The sequence below is a fragment of the Felis catus genome, chromosome D4 (genome assembly GCF_018350175.1).
Source record: "Felis catus isolate Fca126 chromosome D4, F.catus_Fca126_mat1.0, whole genome shotgun sequence".
In the NCBI taxonomy this organism is placed as follows: Eukaryota; Metazoa; Chordata; class Mammalia; order Carnivora; family Felidae; genus Felis; species Felis catus.
In genome coordinates, this window is record NC_058380.1 from 28,192,485 (window position 1) to 28,213,546 (window position 21,062).

Sequence of the window (21,062 nt, forward strand, 5' to 3'; positions counted from 1 at the left end):
TGCGGTCCCCGGATGGGTTAGCTGTCATCATCTGCTGAAATCCGGGCACTGGTGGGCTGGGATGGAAGGGGAGGCTTCCACCGGGCAGGGCAGCGTGCTTTCTCCTCACATGCGCTCATCTCCAGGCGGCGTCACCGTGGGAATTCCCTGGGCACGTGGACATGAGGGAGCGGTGTGTGCACTGAGTCTTGTCGGGGCAGTAGGTTCTGTGTTTCAGGGTGGGGCCTGCGCTCAACGTGGCCTGGGCCTTCTTGTGCCTTCCCATGCCTTCCTGTTAGGCTGGTCTGGGATCCTGGTCACTTGCTGGCCTCTCACCCCCAGTATTGAATCCTTCCTCCACATGGCTTTCCAGGTCATGGGCCAAACCCACCATCCGAAATATTTTATTGGCTGTTCCACCTGTCCGTTGCTGTGTAACAACCCCCCCCCCCAAAAAAAAAATAAAACGTGGAAGCATAAACCAGCAATTCGCTATGATCTCTCACGCTTCTGTGGCTTGCCTGAGCATTCCTGCTTGGGGTCTCTCATGAGGTTGCACTAAGTGGTGGGGTGGGGCTGGAGCCATCTGAAGACTTTTTTTTTTAGTTTTTTAAAATATTTATTCATTTTTGAGAGACAGAGAAACAGAGCATGATCAGGGGAGGAACAGAGAAAGAGGGAGACACAGAATCTGAAGCAGGCTCCAGGCTCTGAGCTGTCAGCACAGAGCCCGACGCGGGGCTCGATCTCACAAACTGCAAGATCATGACTTCAGCCCAAGTCGGATGCTTACCTGACTGAGCCACCCAGGTGCCCCACCATCTGAAGACTCAATGAGCCAGATGTTCAATAGCCACTCACTTGGCCAGCCTGTTAAAGCTGCTGTCAGCTCAGAGGGAGCTGTTGATGGGAACACCTCCACATGGCCTCTCCACACAGCCCGGGCTTCTCCCAGTATCGTGGCGGGGTTCCAAGTGGGAGCACCCAAGAGTGTGTGCTCTGAGAACCAGGAAGAAGTCCCAGAATCATTTCTCCTGCATTCTATTGGTCAAACAAGGCTCAGATTCCAGGGAACAAGGATGAGAATCCACCTCATGATAGGGAGAGACAAGGTCACACTGCGGAAGAGCACGTGAGCTGGAAGGCCATCTTCGGCCATCTTTGACCGAGGCCATCTTCGCAAAGGGTGGTTTGCTTCCCACTGCTTTGCCACAGACAAAAACTTCAGCATCAAAGCAAAGCCACAAGGTCCTTTGGGGGCCAAAGGGAGCAAATCAAATAGGCCTCATCCAGAATGGTTGAGTCCTAAACAGGAGAAAAAAGGCGTAGAGATTTAGTACTTAGATTGCACAGTTGTTGCATAGAAAAATGCCAAGAAGAAATTTGGTGCTGCTTTTCAGCTGCTGAAACAATGCCTTCTGGGCTCCTTTGAGAAGTATGAAGCTGAGACATCTTGTTAATTTTCATCCTTTACACCAGCACGATGTGGTTCGAGAACCCAGCTTACACTCACATGCATGGCCTCATTTTGTGTTGTCATTACCCTCACATAGATGGGGAAACTGAGGCTCAGAGAGGTCACTGCTTTCCCACGGTGTTGGCAAAGTTAGGGCTGACATTGTTGTATCCTGGGCATGGCCCAGTTTGTGGGGCCTGCCCACTTCTCCACCATTGCCTCATCTCTCAGAAATACGAAGCAGGCTCTTTCCTGCCTCCCTGACTCAGCTCCTGTTTTCTCCTCCTGGACACTGTTCCTCCACACATGCTTTCTTCACCCCTTGGCTGGCGCTCAACCTTCAGGACACAGCCTGGGCCTCCTGACCTCACACTCTCCCCTGGGGTGGTTCAGAGTGGCCACGTCCTTTTTTATGGCCCTTCCCATATTCTGGTGTTACGTGCTCGTCTCTCCCATTAGTCTGTAAATGCTTTGGGGTCTTTTCTCCTGCCATAAATGTTAACTCATCCTTGAAAAATAATTTCTGTCACCTCATCTCTTATTTAAGACCTGTGATTCCAGTGTTTAGGCAGGATTCAAGCCACTACCACTCTCTCAATACAGCTCTTCAAGAAAAACAAATGACCCATAAGCCAGCACTAAAATTGTGCTGAGGTTGATACATGAACTGAAAAGTAGAAAATATTTTGCTTTAATTAGAAACCTTGTTGCAGGGGCGCCTGGGTGGCTCAGTCAGTTAAGCATCCAACTTCAGCTCAGGTCATGATCTCATAGTTTGTGGGTTTGAGCCCCGTGTCAGGCCCTGTGCTGACAGCTCGGAGCGTGGAGCCTGCTTCGGATTCTGTGTCTCCCTCTCTCTGCCCCCCACCCACCCGACTGGCACTCTGTCTTCCTCTCTCAAAAATAAATTAACATTAAAAAAAAGAAAGAAAGAGAGAAAAAAGAAATCTTATTGCAAAGATTTGGTAGGAGAGAGAGATGGAGCTTATCATCCGTTGTATTGAAACCAGATCTATTTACAGCATTAATAGAGGGAATTCACAGCAATAGTTACCATAAAGAATGTTTTAAATAACATATACTGGGAAGAGACATATTTAAAATCAAAGAAAAATTTGTATGCTGGTTTAGCCACTGTATTTTTTTTTTCCAAATATTTATTTATCTTTGAGAGAGAGTGCGCGCAGGAGTGAGGGAGAGGCAGAGAGAGAGAGAGGGAGAGAGAGAATCTCAAGAGGCTCCTGGTCAGTGCAGAGCTCCATGTGGGGCTCAGTCCCAGAAACTGTGAGTTCATGACCTGAGCCGAGATCAAGAGTTGGTTGCTGACCTAACTGAGCCACCCAGGTGCCCCTGTTTTAGCCACTTAAAAAAAAAAAGTCTGCACCCCCCTTCCCGGGTGGGAACTTGTTCTAATGTGGTGTCTAGATCAAGGTCAACAAGGAAAATGTTAGATCCTGGGCTAGGTGCCCACCCAAAGGGAGAGAACACATCGTCACGTGGGGCCGGGTTGCTCTTTCTCCATTCTGAATGTGACGCTTCTGTCATTGTACGTTGATGTCATCTTTCCCCAAGTGAGCAAAACTCCCACGGACAAATGAATTTGCAAATCAAACCCGACTCAATTAAACAAAGTTCAACAGCTTTATTTTTAATGCACTACATGGACCTATCAGAACCCACCTGCTTCACAAATGTGTGCCTGCCATCCTTGTGTGCTGACCTTGAGAACCTTCTGTGGTTCTTGCTAATTGTTAGTATAGTGCTTCTGAAGCACACACACAAACACGAGTTGCTTTTTATTGCAGAGAACTTCAGAGCATGTTAAAACAGTGGTTTTCATTGGTTAAAACACTTAATGAGTTTTCAGTGGGGAGGAGAAGGCCACACTCCCCAAACGTATTTAACCACAATCCTCCTCTCTTGTGCCTCCCGTTCCCAGAGCCCTTTCCTAGAATGATTTCTAGACCTGTCTGTAACGTCACAGGGGGGTGGCCTGTCTTTCAAACAAAATGGACACAAGCCCAGGGCAGCAGCGAGGTTGAGTGGATAGAGTGTGGGAGGCAAATACGCTTGGGATTCACCTCTCCAGTGTGGCACTTACTTGCTTGAAAGATTTGAGGGGAGTAGAAAAAAAATCGCTCTAAGGCTTGGTTCTTTCCTTGAGGGAAGAGTTGATGACGATATGAATCTCATAGGGTTGTGATAATGAATGAGGTAATTATGTGTAAAGTTCCTTGCATAGAATTCTGCTTGTAGTTCTTCGAGTGACGACAAGGTGATTCGATTAGATATACCAGTGAGTCGAAGACATTAGGTGTCAAGTTGTTCTTTCTGAAGTTTTGCTCCTTTTATTCAAAGTTGTCTCCTTTTAATGAAATCTGTGATTATTTTTGAATCAAAAAATTTTTTTTAGTATCAAACTCTTTAAAGTAGGGATGTGTCTCATTGGTTTTGTATAGTCTGGCCATTGGTAGTTAATACATGTTTATTACATTTAATCGAAAGTGTTTATGTCAAAATGAATTTGGATGGCTGTTCTGTTAGTTATTAGGTGACGGAGAATATTAGTGTATTTTTATTTTATCCATTTGTTTATTTATTTATTTATTTTGGGAGAGAGAGAGAGCATGCATGGGGGGGAGAGGAGCAGAGGGAGAAGAGAGAGAGAGAGAGAGAGAGAGAGAGAGAGAGAGAGAGAGAGAATCCTAAGCAGGTTCCACACTTAACACAGAGCCTGACACGAGGTTCAATCTCACAACCCTGGGATCATGACCTGAGTCAAAATCAAGAGTTGGATGCTCAACTGACTAAACCACCCAGACACCCCAATACATTTTTTAAAAACAACATCCAGTCGGATTCTCATTATTTGCGGTGTAGTGATATTTTGCGACTTTACCACAATCACTGAATTAGCGAATACTGACCCATTTGTTCTAGAGAAAATACAGGGTTAAGTTTCTGTGAGCCTCTGGTCATAGCATTTCTGTCATCGGATCAGTGCACAACCTTGTTTTCCATGTGTTTCTGCTTAAAGGGACTTCTGTAATATGTATTGTTGATTCCTTAACATTGGACTCATGGCCAACAGCGCTGATACTCCTGCCCAAACAAAGCTTATCTATGTGGCACATGTTTTCTCCATAAGGCCATCACAGCCTCTGTGCCTATGAACAGTGGACTTCACACTTTGGGGCTGATTTTAAATAGCGGTATCACCAGCAATAAGCAGAAATGCAAAGGCATGGCACTAAACAGACCGTTAAGAGGACATGTGTACATGGTACAGAAGCTGAGACAGAAGGCGGAATGTCCCCTTGATCTGCCTCAGCTGGGAATGTTCACGTCGGGCACCTCAGATCCACAAATGACCGTGAACGCACTGCCAAGTGTTGATTATGCAGTTACGCGTGCATTTTAGCGAGTAGGTGAATTTGCAAATATGGATCCCGCAAAAAGCGAGGATCAACCCGTATTCTGTTTTGTCAATTTAAATGTGCAGGTACGCACTGATTTTCTACCACCCACTGACCATCGCTGCAGCCTCTGTGGGGCTGTCAGTCACGGAGGAGCCTGCGGGGTTTGTAACAGGAGGGAAACTGGAGTTCAGGCCATCAATTCCCCCCCACCCCCACCCCCTACGGGCGATGCAGGTGGCCTTGCTCCTTTGTGTGCATTTACTTTCCTCCCTGCCCAGAGCTCACCCCGGCAGCTGTTACCAGGTTGTTTCTCTGGGATCCCATGATTGAGAAGCCCTGGCCCAAAAAAGCCCAAATGAGTCCTTTTTTCCAGTTGTTTTATTGGGGGAGGGGGATTGGAGAAGAGGAACTGTCCCCCTCCCCAGAGTGGGTGTGGCAGCTGGTGTGCTGAGGGCCAGCTGCCCAGGAAGGAGAGAGGTCAGGAGCAGCCGTTAACTGCCAGTCCAGTTCGAATTAGTCCTCATGAAGCAAATTACAGTGTTTAGAAAAGAATTTCTTCTCCGAGAGGTCTGGCTTCCATTTGCTCCCTGCCGGAGGAGATCTGCTGTGAAAGCTCCGGGCACGAGTTACCGAGTGCACACTAAGGCGCAGTAGCCTCGCGTGGGCCTCCTGCCTGCCCTCGCTCAGCTGTGACTCAGTTTCCCAGGCTGCTGTGGGCAGCAGCTCGCCCTCCACGTGGGGCGGGGGTGGGGGCAGCAGGGATGCTGTGTTTGGAGGATGAAGCCAGGTGCCAGGTTTGCCCGGAGTTTTACGCACTTAAACGCAGTACGGCCCTGTCGTACCCCAGGACCAGGGCCGGCCAGACCACGCCTACTTCCCCAATGTGTCCTCTTGTCACAGATGAACAAAGCCGGACACTGGTTAAAGTGGAAAGGACCAATTTTAATCAGCAACGTACTGTCACAAAAGGGAAGGGTCCAGTGTGACGTGCACGAACTTTGGTTTGTGCAGAGGTGACTGACTGGGTGTTTTAAAGGGAGAATGAGGGGTTGGAGAGGGGGGTGAGCAGGGGCTCAGGACAGTCAGGGCAGTGAAAACTTACAAATAGCTGGAGGGGGGTCGATCCATGTGAAACCCCTCCCCCCCCCAAACCAACGCTGGAGACCGGAGCCCTATCGTCAGATGTCCTCTGGAAGAAATGGTCAGTTCTTTTGGAAGCCTTGCGTTTTCCCCGGCAGGCACTTTAAGGGGGGGCTAGAGTCATCTCAGGGATGCAGCCTTGAGGATTTCTGAGTGCCTCACCTTGGCCCAGTCACTAGCGTGGGCCGGCCTTGATGCTTTCACCTTCCCATAGTTAAAAGGGGAAAGGTCGGGGCGCCTGGGTGGCTCAGTTGGTTAAGCGGCCAGCTCCGGCTCAGGTGATGATCTCGGTTTGTGAGTTCGAGCCCTGCGTCGGGCTCTGTGAGTTCAGAGCCTGGAGCCTACTTCAAATTCTCTGTCGCCCCCTCTCTCTACCTCTCCCCTGCTGGCACTCTGTGTCTGTCTCTCAATAATAAATAAACGTTAAAAGAAAGTTTTTTTTTAAAAAAAAGGGGGAAAGGTCACCATGAACATTTGGCACTAAAAACACATTTGGAATAGTCTTTGAATTTAGGCTCGCATTTAAGTTCTTTGTGGCTTGCCTGGCTTTTTGGTTTTGTTTTTTAAAGCACCATGATTCAGACCAATGAGTCCACCTTGAATCTTGACCGCCCCTGAGAAAAGTCGCAGTGACCGTGTGAGAGGCACGCACAGGCCCAGCCCCGGGAAGCACAAGCTGCCTGTGGGTTGGAGGTCCTGGGTTGAGCCAGGGCACTGTCCCACCCTGCATCCGGGGACCTCTTCGGGGGTACTTGGTTGGGAGAGGGGTGTTTTATAGTCAAGCTGTTTTGTTGGTTTTTTTTTTTCCTCATAAGTCCCATCTCTGCTGCTCACCTCCACCCTCCAAGAGAGAGAAGGCCCAATTCTTTACTCTTCAGAAAACCCAGAAAATGTTGTAATAAAGTCATAACAGATCCCATGGCTCTTTAGGGTCGTGAGTTTACAGGCAGTTGGTGCTAGCTCTCTGGTGTGATTTATTCTTCAGCCTCTCTGCTCTTCTGCTGCGGGGGGAGAGAGAGTATTAATAACCTGTCATGCAAAAATTTGGCAGTGGTATAAAAATAATCCTTTACTATGTGTTTTTCTTCGCTGACCTTTGCTGCTAAAGTAAATGAGTAACGTAAAGTGTCCCTTCTTTACCATTGAAATGTTACTGTTAATTTGATTTTCTGTCTCTCTTTTGTCTTCATGTGAGAATAAAGCTAGTGAAAAGTAACCGTGACAGTTTTCTACATATCAGTTCACCAGCACCTGCCAAGAAATACACAGATTCTGTCATGGGTGGGCTCTGGGGAAGAAGTGTGGATGCCAGCTTTGACACGGGAAGGGGCTTTGTGTTGTGTTGTGTGTGCGTATTGTGTTTGTGTTACTTCCAGGGTAGCTTACTTACCTCTCAAGACTTTACCTGCTTATGTGTTTATTTTATTATTTTTTTGTTAAGTTCTGTTATTGTACTCTTTTTTTATGTTTTTCTTTTTTTTAATGTTTATTTGTTTGAGGGGCGGCGGGGGGGGGGGGGGGGAGAGGAGGGGAGGGGCAGAGAGAGAGGGAGACACAGAATCTGAAGCAGGCACCAGGCTCCAGGCTTTGAGCTGTCAGCACAAAGCCTGACACGGGGCTTGAACTCATGAACTGAGAGATCATGACCTGAATCAAAGTTGGACGCTTAACCGACTGAGCCACCCGGGCGCCCCTGTTATTGTACTCTTTTAATATAGGCAGGAGGCTCTGGTTACATGCTGTGGCATAGGATATATCGATAGGATGCTTTCCTCTGCAAGAAATTGAAAACCCAGATCAAACTGGCATTAGCAGTAAAGAGAATTTATTGGCTTCTGTTGCTGAAAAATCCAGGGGCAGATGGCTTTCAGGGTAGGGTTGATCCAGCCATTTCACAGTGTTACCACAAATCTGGTTTCTTTTCTTCTACTGGCTCTGCCTCTGCAATGGTTGGCTTTAAACCAAGAGTGGACCTCCTCCTGAAGTCCTAAGATGGCTGGAAGTGGCTTTTGGGGTCATATAGTTAAGTGTTAACATCCAGAAGAGAGTCTCAGAAAAGGTCTTTGTCTCTGCATCCTCCAAAAGGTCTTACTTAGGTCCTGTGCCTGTCAGTGGAGTCAGGAAGATATAGTACACTGATTGGCTTAACCTCAGTCACCCTATGCATATTTATATATGGGGGTAGAGTTAGCTTCCCCAGAAGTGCAGGGTCCCTAGTTATAGATATTTTTGGGAAAGGAAGGAAGTGTGTGATGCTGGAAAAGCCACCGACAAATGTTAAGTATATATGGCTTATCAATCCCTGAAGTATGAACAAATACATAGCTTTCATTGTTGTTCTGGATGTTTCAACTGATAAATACTGGTCCTAGAAATATGTCATTGAAAGCAGGGCCCTATGCATTTTTCTCTCAGTTCCCCCGTCTTGATCCCTTGTTTTCCTAGCCATACAGGAGAAGGCTTGTCAGAAGGAGGTCAGGTCGGGGAGCTCCTTCCTGCTATCCCAGAATCTGAAACGGGAGGGAGGGAGGAAGCACAGAAAAGCACATTATTAACCCATTCAATAAAATATAGTTCAAGAAAAGAATTTGTATTGCTTGCAACTTTATTCATAAAGAAACAGGTTCAATGAAACCAAAATGTCATAAGAAATATGCCTGCTTAATTTGTTAATTTCCCGCACTGTGGACTTTCCTCCTCGCAGTTCCACAGCCCCTCCTCCCCCATGCCACATCCTTGCTCAAATCCTCTCCTTTCCAGTGAGCAATAAAGAAGTGACCTGTAACCTCTCCTCCTCTGTCTCCAGTGGGCAGTTTGCAGTCGTGAAGAAATGCCGGGAGAAAAGCACTGGTCTGCAATATGCCGCCAAGTTTATCAAGAAGAGGAGGACGAAATCCAGCCGGCGGGGCGTGAGCCGCGAGGACATCGAGCGGGAGGTCAGCATCCTGAAGGAGATCCAGCACCCCAACGTCATCACCCTCCATGAGGTTTATGAGAATAAGACGGACGTCATCCTCATTTTAGAACTGTGAGTGCCGCCTTCGTGGCTGTGGCTGGGCCGAGGAGGCATGAGGGGGGGGGGGGATCAGAGTGGGTCGAGGTCAGCCCTTGGCGTCCCTGCAGCTGGACAGCTCGGGGGCGAGCGCTGAGCCTCAGGAAATAACTCTGCTTTGCCTAGTTCGAGAACAAGCGTGAACCGCCTGCCCTGAGGCCTGGCTGCGGTTTCCTAGAATGACGCTGAAGAGCAGCTGCCGTGAATGTGGTCCTGCCCGACTTGCAAAGAGGCCCCCAAATCTTGGGGCTCCTCTTCCTGTGTCATGAGGCCATCCGTCTGCTGAGTTTTATGATAAACTTTAAGCTTATGTTCTTTTTCTCCTCTCGCTGTTCCTCTGCCTTCCCTCTGTTTTTCTACTTCTCTTCCACCTCCCTTGATTTTAACCCCTCACCCCCATTTTCAGCTGTTGGAATTGTCAACACTGATTATATAAAAGGGTAAAATTGAGCCAGAGGTGATTATAGGACTTGTTTTTAAAGCATTTTGCTTATTTTCTTAGGCAGGCCCTGCCTGTAGGATGTTATTGTGGGAAACTGATCTCAGCCTGTTGTTCTGTGTTGTATCTGTCTGTTCCCAGGCCCCTGCTTGAGGGACCCCCCACTCCTCTCCTGCTGAAGAGACAGGCTGGAGGAGGCAGGGGTGGAGGGTAGGAAGCTCTCTAAGAGAGCCTGGCTGGGAATGCCTCTGATGTCTCTGGGCTGCTCCCATGGAGGTGAGGGCAGGAGCCATGGATGGAGCAGAAGACAAAGGGACAAACAGTCCTGAGTGGTTCTCAGTGATGCCAGGCTTCACTCGTTTCCTGGGTCCTCCTGAATTCACATCTGCCCTGGGCCAGCCAAACAGCTCCCCTTGTTTGCAGACCAGTTAGGGCTAGGAGGCGATTTCTAGACCAGAAGGGATGGAAGGAAAGAGGTTTATGGAGGGCCCAGCCTAGCCCTGAGGGCATCATACTCTAGGCTCCCTGGGCTTTGCCATCAGAGGGGCCTGGGGCTGCCCACAGAATCTCATCTGTCTCTGGTGTAGGGGCACTGTATTTTAGTGGGTCTGAGCAGCAACTTTCTTAACTAGAAATTGGGGTTAATAATAGCTATCTCAGCAGGGTCTTGAGGAAATACGAGAGTTAAGAACTTGACAATACTTAGCACAGTGAGCCGTGAACATGTTTCCTTCCTTCCGTTCAAACAGAAGATCCCAACCTCTGCCCTAGAGACATTTGGGGCTGGATAATTCTGTTTCAGGGGCTTGCCCTGTGCATTGTAAGGTGTTTAGCCGCATCTCTGGCATCTGCCCAGTAGATGCCAGTAGCACCCTGCCCACTGTCTGTGACAACTAAACCCACCTGCACACAATGCCACATGTCTCCTAGGGGACAAAATATCCCCCTTTTCTCCATGGAAAACTCCTGCTTTAAGGAAGAGCAGGGCCTTAAGAACATGGGGGATTAAGGGGCCCTGCTGGGGACAGCAGAGAAAAGAGAGGAGTCAGAGTGTAATCCTCGCTGCAGTTTCGTGTGGTGACTCTCGAGAACCAGGCGGAACTGAGATCAAAATCCAGGCCAGTCCTTGACCATCCATAAGCCTGCATTTCCCCTCTTTAGGCTGTTGTAAGAGACCATGAATACAAAATTCCTGGGGGGAAAAAACATTACAAATCACAGCTGTTTTGCCTTTTCAGAGAATTCCAGGGTTGTATGCAGTGACTCAGGAATGTGTCTTATCTTCTCTATACACCGAACTGTTGGCTGCTGCCTGAACCCTTCTGGCTCCCACCTGCCCGTGCACATTCTGAATTCAGCTTGACCCCATCCCGTAGACATTTCCCGTTAGGTCCATTTATCCTATGCATAAATTGGGTGATATATAGGTTTGTTTGTTTGTTTGTTTGTTTTTTTACCATTTGATTTTCACAATTTAAAAAATCTCGTAACGGTAAATTTGATGTCGGGGGAGGGTTGTGGAAGTTAACACATGTTTAGATTTGTGTAACCACCACCCAAATCAGGATTCAACACAGTCCCATTACCCCGCAGGCTTCCTTGTCTTACTCCTATAGAGTCACACACACCTTCCGCCCCCCTACCTCCTGGCCACCGCTGAGCTGTTCTGTCTTCTCAAACGTGTCCCATAAATAGAATTGGACAATATTCAGTCTTTTGAGACTTCTTTCACTCAGCACATTACTTTTCAGTTTCATACATGGGTGCTTTGCTCTCTTTTACTGCTGAGTGGTATTCTGCGTGGATGCTTGTCTGTCCATTTACCCCCGGAAGAACATTTGGGTTGTTGCTGGTATTTGGTGATGGTGAACAGAGCTGCTATAAAAATTCACTTGCAGGCTGCTGTACGAACTTAAGTTTTCATTTCTTTTGGGTAAATACCCACGAGCCGTGAGTGGGATTGCTGTGTCACACATAACTGCGTGTTTAACTTTCTAAGAAAGTGCTGAGCTGTTTCCTGAAGCAGCTGCACTGGATAGCGGTCCCTTCAGCAAAGGATGGGAGTCCCAGTTGCTCTGCCTGCACTGGCGAGTGTCAGTGACTTTTATGTGTCAGTTGGGGTGTCGGGAGACATTTGATCCGGTATAAGTCTGGGTTGTGTCTGTGAGGGTGGTGCTGGATGAGATTACCATTTGAATCTGTAGACTGAATGAAACCAGTTGCCTTCTGGGTGGGTGGGCCTCATCCAATCAGTTGAGGGCCTCAATAGAACTAAATGGAACCTTACCCTGAGTAAGAGGGCATTCCTTGGAGCCTAGGACATTGGCTTTTTCCTGCCTTAGGAGTGGATTGAACCATTGGCTGTCCTGGGTCCCTAGCTGGGTCCCGCCCACTCACCCTGCAGATCTGAAGACTTGTCAGTCTCCATGATTATGTGAGCCAATTCCTTAGAACGAATCCCTTCTCTCTCCATGTACTCATATGTGTCTCCTACTGGTTCTGTTTCTCTGGAGAACCCTGACTGACACAGTCAGAGGGAAAGTGTAACCCATGTTTAAGTATCACAAGCCTGCCCCATTTGCATATGTACTTTGCTGTGAAGAAGTATTTTAATTTTTTTTTTTTAATTTTTTTTTCCAACGTTTTTAATTTTATTTTTGGGACAGAGAGAGACAGAGCATGAACGGGGGAGGGGCAGAGAGAGAGGGAGACACAGAATCGGAAACAGGCTCCAGGCTCCGAGCCATCAGCCCAGAGCCTGACGCGGGGCTCGAACTCACGGACCACGAGATCGTGACCTGGCTGAAGTCGGACGCTTAACCGACTGCGCCACCCAGGCGCCCCGAAGTATTTTAATTTTTAATAGATTCTTCAAAACATTAGGTCCGCCCGGAAGACATAGCCATCTTTGTCTTTGAGGAAATTATCGTTGTTCTAAATTCTAATAACTTTAAGGGAAGATTAGCCATCAGTGACATATTACATCCCCTCTTTTCTTTCTTAAGAATGCTGAGGTATAGGGTGGCTTAGGAGAGAATCAACTTTAAGAATTTGTGAGAAAAGAGCCGTGTGACATGATAGTGGCTACTTGGCTGAATCTTCTGCTTCAATAGTCTTTCAGTGAATGTAATTATCCGATTGGTTGCTTTGGGATGATCTCCCAGGTAAGTAGCCCTTCCGTTCAGGCTTTCTGTGAAGCTTGCTCCCTCCTTGAAAACTTGTCCCTGACTCCACTTGTATGTGTGAGTTGTCACTTGCAAACTCCAGGCCCATCTGTACAGCTGGGGTGAAGAGACCCCAAACCACCACTCAGTTCCCCTTTTCGCAAACTGCCTCCCATGACCTGGGTGAGGTACAGAAATGGCATCTTTTCTGTCCTTTGTAAAGAAACTACTTTGTGTCTGTGTCAAAGGCAAAGTTGTCAAATCCTAGCCCAGGATCTGCTCTTAAACAATTTTGTAAGCCATGGGACGCCTGGGTGGCTGATTCGATTGAGTTTTGGCTCAGGTCATGATCCCAGCGTCATAGGATTGAGCCCCACATCGGGCTCCATCCACACTGAGAGCGGAGCCTACTTGAGATTCTCTCTCTCTCTCTCTCTCTCTCTCTCTCTCTCCCTCTCCCCCTCTGCCACTCCCCCTCTAAAATGTGTGTGTGTGTGTATGTGTATGTGTGTGTGTGTGTGTTTGTATATATATAAAAGAATTTTATAAGCCTTGAAAGTAGCTTTAAATAATAGCTTCTCCAGTTGTTTTACTGGGGAAGAATCATTTGTTTCATAGCTGATCTGCTCAGCACAGCAGGCATACAAAGGTGTTAAGTGATGTCTCATCTAGGTTTCATGTCCTCTATGTCCCACTGTCCCCTAATGAAGCCATGCCAATACAAAACTCTCTTCTTACTGTGCTGTTACTCACCCTGCATTGTTGCATGGGCAAGCCACTTTAAAACTTTGATCATCAGTGTTTGAGTCACTTCATAACTTCTGTTACCTGGTAGAAAGGGAAGCTAAGCTCTCAGAACTTAAAGTCAGTGCTGATCAGAGCCACCAGCTTCTAGAATTTCATTCCTAAACTTGCCGCTTAGAAACAGCTAAGTATTTCAGGCTGTGGATGGTGATGCATTTTTCTCCCTAACTCTCCTCCGGCCAGATATGGTTCAAGCCCAATTGCAGAGGCCAGAGAGGGGGGATATGTGAGCAGGTATCATGTGCATGGAGCCTCGCGGTTGGTCAGGCATCGGGAATAGTGGGGACTGTGACTCAGCCAGAACCCTGATGCCTCACCTCCGTGGGCAGCCACCAATCAGTTGATTGTTGCCACGTGGAATGTTGGATCTTGTGTTGCCAAATCTTGCAACTTTTTTTCCAAGAAAAGTCTGTAACCTAGGCTTTTAATGTTGGCAGCTCACAGTAGTCATAACAAACAAAAATAAAACCTGTCTGAGGGCCACATGTGACCTGTGACCTGAGACTCCAGTCTGTTTTATCACAGCAGTATTAGTTGGTCACCACTGTGGGGGAAGCAGTGTGTGATAGGTATAGTCAGAGGCAGCCCAGAAAGGCAAGACGCACACTTGGTGTCATCGAACGTCACACGCAAAATCATTGAAAATGATTTATTTAAAAAATTTTTTTTAAATGTTTATTTATTTGAGAGAGAGAGACAAAGATGGAGACAGAGACAGAGCATGAGCAGGGAAGGAGCAGAGAGAGAGGGAGACACAGAATCCAAAGCAGGCCCCAGGCTCTGAGCTGTCAGCACAGAGCCTGACGCGGGGCTCAAACTCACGAACTGTGAGATCATGACCTGAACTGAAGCCGGATGGCTAACCAACCGAGCCACCAGGAGCCCCGAAAATGATTTTTTAAAAAATGGGCAATGTGGTTTAACACAGTGGTTCTGAAACCTCAGCGTGCATCAGAATCTTCTGGAAAGCCTGTTAAAATATACGTTTTTTGGGTGTACTTCCAGAGTTTCTGATTTAGTGGGTCTGAAAATTGTCATTTTAAACAAATTCCCAGGTGATGCTGATTCTGCTGGTTGGTGGTCATCTTTTGAGAAGCTGTTTCAGGTTGAATCGTGAAATGTTGAAATCCTAACCCCCAGTACCTCAAAATGTGATCTTATTTGGAAACAGGTCTGTATAGATGAATTTAGTTAAGATGAGGTCATTTTGCAGTAAGGTGCGTCCCTCATGTATGACGTACGGTGACTGGTACTGTTATAAGAAGGAGGCCGTGTGAACACAGAAACTGGAGTATTGGAATGATGTGTCTATTAGCCACAGGGGAGAGGCATGGTCCAGCTTCTCCCCCAGAGCCTTCGGGAGGAACGGAGTCCACCGATACCCTGATTTTGGACTTCTGGCCGTCAGAACCTCGGCAAGGCAATAAGAGTCTGTTGTTTTAAACCACTCAGTATGTGTACTTTGTTAAGGCAGCCCCAGCAACTAATACAGAAGGGCTGTTGAACAGAAAATGGTAATTCCTAGACTGGGAGCCCACTCACATGCTAGTCTAAAGTTCTGTAAGCTAGTCAAAACCAGAACACAATGCCTAATTATGGTGGTGGCTCCATCGGGCACCTGAGCCACGATGCGATGCATCAGTCTTACTCTCTGCAGAAGGCCTGGGCAGAGGAGGTGATAATGGTCTAACTCAAGGCAGGGGCAGACGTCACCCCATCCCCGCCTGCTCCAGGGTAGTCATCCTGGTAGCTTTGAATCACCTTTCTGGAAGTTACCAAGAAAAGATTTATGAAGTGAAAATGCTGACCCTGCCATGTAAGTATCAGTGGATTGTAGCAGAAAGTAAACCAGTTTGGGTTTTCCAGCCTTAATTTTTTCTTCTTATCTGTTTTGTTTGGAACTTAAAGAGGAGCTTGAAATCAGCTAGCTAGCGTGTTCACTTTCTCTCTCTCTTTTTGTGATAGGAAATTCAGTTTAATTAGTACATTAAATATTAGTGCCTATATACATTGTTATATATTTTTTTAATTTAGAAATTTAAATTTTATTTATTTTTATTGTAACAAAAACACATGAAATGGACCACCTTGGCCATTTTTAGGCACGCAGTAATGTTAATTGTGTGCACCTTGTTGTACAGTAGATCTCCAGAATTTTTTTCTCTTGCAAAACTGAAACCCTATGCTTTTGGAATAATAGCTCCCCTGATTAGCTTACTTTTTGACTTTGGCCAGGTTAATAATTGTTGGGATTCAGCATGCCCGTTGCAAACAGCCCCTGAGTTATAGTCAAACCTTTGTGCAATATTAGATTACTTTAGGCAGGATCACTGTTAAGTTGGCTCCCTCTCTTTTTCACCACCAAGCCAAGATGAATTTTTTTCATTGTACACCAGCACAGGGTATGCAGATGAGCTCATGCCACACTGACGTCAGCTCAAGCCTAGAAGAATCACAAGAGCTTTTCAAGAAAAAAAAAAAATGCAGTGGTTGGAGTGACGGTCTCAAGATACCTTCAAAGGGGCAAAGTTGTATCAAGCTGACTGAGTTGTAGGGATGTAGGCGATGCTGGTAGGTGAGGCGTGTCTGATGCTGGAGACCTGTCAGCCCCCAAGCCCCACCCCTGCCTGTCCCCCCCGCCCCCTGCTCTCTGCTCCACTCCTCTCCTGGTCCTCACAAGACACAAAAGCACACTCAGATTGCTTCAGTGCTATTTTTTTTCCCTAGCTACATTTGTTCCTTCTTTTTGAGCTTGTGCCAGCTCTTCTGACTTTTTGAACTTTTGGTTTTATTCAGAAAGGTAATTTCAAGATCTGTTCTGGTTTACAGTTTTGGCACCTTTTGCTTCTCAGATATCTGCTATTAGGCAAGAGCGGAGAACCGAAGTGCATTTGGCAGCGGCTTCCCCTTTCACAACAGAACTAAATCACACAAAATTGGTTATTTTCCCGTTCAGGCGCTCTCTTGAGAGACAAAACCCTGAGTGTTATGTCTTCCCCCACACCCTCGCTTCTTGCCAGTTCAGTCGAAAAGCATTTCCTTACTGTTTATTCAGTGGGCATTTTCACTCACTTATGTGGATTATTTGGTTGCTGGATGGTCTTAGAAAACTTGGGAAAATGGCAATGATAAAAACAAACCAGATGTGGCATCTGAACTCCTAGATCGTGGGTTTTTTTTTTTTTTTTTTAACCGGATATGCATTGTCTCAATATCTGGCTTGGTGTTCCCTGTGCTGTCTACATGAGTTGTTGGTATTTGCAATCTTTCTTACCTCCAAGAAGGACCTGTAGTTGCCGTGGTCTGGTGAACGGGTACCATTGCTGCCCGCCAGCCGGCCTTCGGGACATCCGTGGCTCCAGTGACAGGCGATTCTTGAGCCCCTCCCCAGGGACCGCAGACTACTTTAGGACACTCTGGGGTAATCCAAATCCCTGGGAACCGTTCACGCTTCCTCTTGGAAGCCGTGTCGCAAAATCTCTTTATTCTTCCTGTCTTGGTCACCCACTGTCCTAACCAACACTTGGGGAGGATATGACAGGAGAATTCCGTGGGATTGTGGCTTAACTGGCCCTTCAGACGTTCTGATTTCCTCTCTTGCCCCGTTCCCTCTTCTTGCTGCCCCAGTTTCTTTTATGCATGGCTTGGCCATCCCAGTCACAGGTCCCGGTCTCCCTGTACTGCTTGGCTTCCCCTCTGCATCCAGAGCCCGGGTCCCTCCCAGGTCAGGGGCTGCCATTTTGGTGCCCCAGGCTCGGCCCAGACCTTCCATCTGGCTTTCCTCCATGCTGATCCTGTGGCGCCCACATCGAGGCACAGTGGATTCAGGTTTCTGGGAGCGTGGTTGGTGGGATGGTGGTTCAGCTTGGAGACAGGAGCCTGGGGGGACTCACCCCCAAAAGAGAGAGCACCCAGACCCCAGGACGTGGGTGGGATTCCCTTCTTAGGCCAGTGTCTAAGGCAGGTCAGTAGCAACCACTCCCGATCAACCATCCTCCAGTCTCTTAGAACCTCCTTTCTGCCTCACATCATTGCAAAATGCTGCTGAAAAACGAATGGAACACTTCTAAGGCAGCCTTCTATTGCTTTTTTTCTCCTCATTTGTGTTTCGAAGTAACTGAATATTACCTGACCTTCCCATGTTTGCCCCACCCCTTTTCCTTCCATGTGTGTCACTTGTTTGTCACTGTAATGCAGGTGAGGGACGCCAGGCTAGCAGGGTGGCAGTTAGTATTGGCATGTTCCGTGTGCTCAGAGGCCACTTGCATCTCTGGTCTGTGAACCAGCACAGTTACCAGGTATGGCCGCAACGCCACCCGAGTGCCGTGTTGACAAAGTCAGTTGTCAGACATGGGCTCAAAGACCCTTCCCTTGGTGACAGCAGCGTCAGTGATTTTAGTCGCCTGATATGCTGAGGGGGAAATCGAAGTAGAATTGGTTGTTTCGGAAACAGGGGGTAGAATGTTCACTTCTCCTGAGGTACTTCCAGTTTGCTGAGGATCTTCGCAAACTGTCTTGAGAAAGAGGATGTAGGTGAAGGACGAGACAGGCTTTTCGTGGAGAAGGGAGGGAAGCTGCACCTCATCTGACTCTCCGGGTTAGCCACTGTGGGGCCCCTGCCTTCCATACGTCATGTCATTTAATATTTGGGTGCAACTCCAGGGTATGGTCACCACCCTGCAGGTTCAGAAAGCTGGCCCAGTGTCTCCGGATATAGGAGCCAGGGATTCTGATTCTCAGACAGTAGCTTTTGGGGGAGGGGATTTTTTTGTTTACATCCTGAAATTCTGCTAAGCCCATGTAGGATTTAACCTACAAGGCCCATTGCCCATCTCTTATAAAAAAAAAATTTAATGTTTATTTATTTTTGAGTGGGGGGAGAGAGAGAGAGAGAGAGAGAGAGAGCGAGAGAGAGAGAGAGAAAGTGGGGGAGGGGCAGAGAATCAGCTCAGAGCCTGGCGTGGGGCTTGAACTCGTGAACCGTGAGATCATGACCTGAGCTGAAGTCAGGTGCTTAACTGACAGAGCCACCCAGGCGCCCCCTCCCCCTTGCCCATCTTTTAAACGCTGCTGTCTTTGGAGGTTGTGAGGGAGGCAAATGAAATAAAGAAGACCCCCTTGGAGCACCGAGGACTCTCCAAGCCTACTCCACTCACTGTCCTCCTCATCTGGGGCTTGGCCAGTCATCTCTGGCCAGGGCAGGCCAGTTACCCCCAGGGCACCGATTCCCATCTTCTGTGAATCTAGAGCTGTATTTGCTCCTCTTTAATTTCCAAACAGTAATTTATCAACTTTTGGAAGTGAACTTGGACTTTCAGGACCTTTCTGTTTCTCTGCTGCTTCTCCAGCAGCCATGTTGTTCCTCCCCCTAATTTCTTAGCATTTCTGTGATGCTAGGAGAGGGCAGAGCACGTTCTACTGTAGCTATGGGAATGGTGAAGTTCAGGAGGTAGGATGGCGTTGTGACGGCTTTGGTATTATAGCTCCACGTGCGTTTTCTCCCCACCCTCAATATGTTTCTTTGAGGGCAAGACCGTGACCTGCTCTGGCGCCCACAGAACTTAACACTGTGGTCCAGTAAATGTGTGGAGAGTCCAAATAGAGCGAGAAGAATATCATGATGTAAGGGATGGGTCATGTGTGTCTCAAGAACAGTTGACCATTGATGTAGACGTTTTTTCTTTGTGAGTTGCTGATCTACTTGCTTGGGCTTCAGGAAACATACTCTTGACTAAGTCTTCTAGAGGGTAAGGAATAAAAGCTTGAATACAATAGCCAAAAGAGTAGAAACAACCCGATGTGTATCTCCTGATGAATGGATAAACAAAATGTGGTCTCTTTGTATGATGGACTGTTACTTGGCCATAAAAAAAAAGAATAAGGTGCAAATACATGGCACAACATGGACGGATGAACCTTGAAAGTGTTGTGTTAAGTGAAAGAAGCCAGTCTCAAAAGACTGTATATCATATGATTGGATTTATATGAAATGTCCAGAATAGGCAAATCTGTAGAGACAGAGAGTAGATTCGTGCTTGCCTAGGCCAGATGAGGTACTAGTGGTGGAGAACGGGAATGGCTACTGTTGGGCACAAGGTTTCTTTTGGGGTGATGAAAATATTCTAAAATTAGATTGTGGTGATGGTTGCACACCTCTGTGAGTGCACTAAAAACCATTGTACTGTACATTTTAAAAGAGTCACTTGTTTGGTACATGAGTTATAGCTCAATAAAACTTTAGAAAATATTTCTGATGGCTCCCTCCTTCCTGTAGAATGAGGTCATGATCCATAGAGTATATAGGATCTTTGAGGGTGTCCAGCACCCTCCTTATGGACAACCACTTCTCCTCTACACCTTTTGCCTTTGCCCCTGATGCTCACGCTGCAGAGAAGCTCTTGCCTTTACCACATTATTCCATGTTCTTACCCGCAACCCATTGTTTATGCTCCACCCTCCGCCTGATGTGCCAAACCTTGCCCACCTGTAGAACTCCTGCTCCTCTCTTAAAGTCCAGCTCACACATCCTCCTCTCTCTCTTTGGCTTTCCTACCTACCCCATTAGATTTCATTGCTTCCTTAATGTGTGTTTTCATCACCTCGTAGAAGTGTGTTGATTGTAATGGTTACCATACTATATTTTAAATGTTTACGTACATTTCTCCTGCAAGGGACTGTGAACTTTCCAGGAGATGTGCCAGCATTTTACTTACCTGTCTTTCTGCCTCTGCCTCCCTCCCTGTAGGAGAGGGTGTGAATACAAGCACCTGGGGATGGTAAGAGTGGCTGAAGTTGAATTCCGTCAAGGAGACCAGCTGGGAGATCCTGATGGACAGCAGTGAGGGGCCTTTCTAGAGTAAGGACAGTGGGGACGACAAGAGGGGACAAAGCTAAAGCTCTGCATCATTTGTGACCTGCCAAAAGTACAGAGTAGTTTGTCACCGTAGCTGATTTCCATGTTGGGCCTGAGAGGGCTGGGCTGTATGTGTCAGCCAAGTGCCTGGGATGGGGAAGTAGAGTAGAAGGGTAGCTGGTGGGGTTCTGAGGGACAGGAACTGAGAAACTACTATGCGCCTGGCATTATGATGCTGGACATCAATGACAGTCAGAAGTGGGCACCTAAAATTCCAGCTGCTGATTGTCACTGGCATCTAATACTAATCTAATAACGCCTGTAACAGGGTAGGCACTCAATCAACATGTATGCAAAAGGAAAAGGAAGGAGGGAGGGAAGGAAGAAAAGGAAGGAAGGAAAGAAGGAATGAAGAAAGGGAGGAAGGAAGGGAGAGAAAGAAGGTGAGCTCTTCAGACAATCAGAAGTCACCTTTGCCCAGTGTGCCATTCTGTGTCACACTGACCCGGCTCAAACTCTGGCAGGGTCCCGGGCTGACTATGCTGTTGAAAAAGAGATCCAGGTCTCATCGCTATCTTTCTTAGAGGTCTCGGGTCACCCACCCCCCTTCTCATCACCAAGGTGTTCATTAGGAGGCGCTCGGCTTGATGTCTGGCTTCTGCCAGTGGCCAGGTTTGTTAGAGCTCCTGGAGGGAAACCGTGGCAGGAGATGGTCTGATAGCATCTCCCTCTGCTGAATGAGTGTCATCTCTTTCA

At 47.4% G+C, this 21,062-nt stretch overlaps 1 protein-coding gene across 8 annotated transcripts in view; it reads left to right on the forward strand.

The window, feature by feature from the left end:
* The window catches only part of DAPK1 (death associated protein kinase 1), a 185,693-nt gene that overhangs the window by 87,976 nt on the left and 76,655 nt on the right, over positions 1-21,062 (forward strand). For all 8 annotated transcript variants that reach the window (XM_045043702.1, XM_045043698.1, XM_023242235.2 and 5 more), the window contains exon 3: positions 8,801-9,022. In XM_045043702.1, the coding sequence (XP_044899637.1) occupies positions 8,801-9,022 (222 nt within the window). The remainder of the gene's footprint in view (positions 1-8,800; positions 9,023-21,062) is intronic.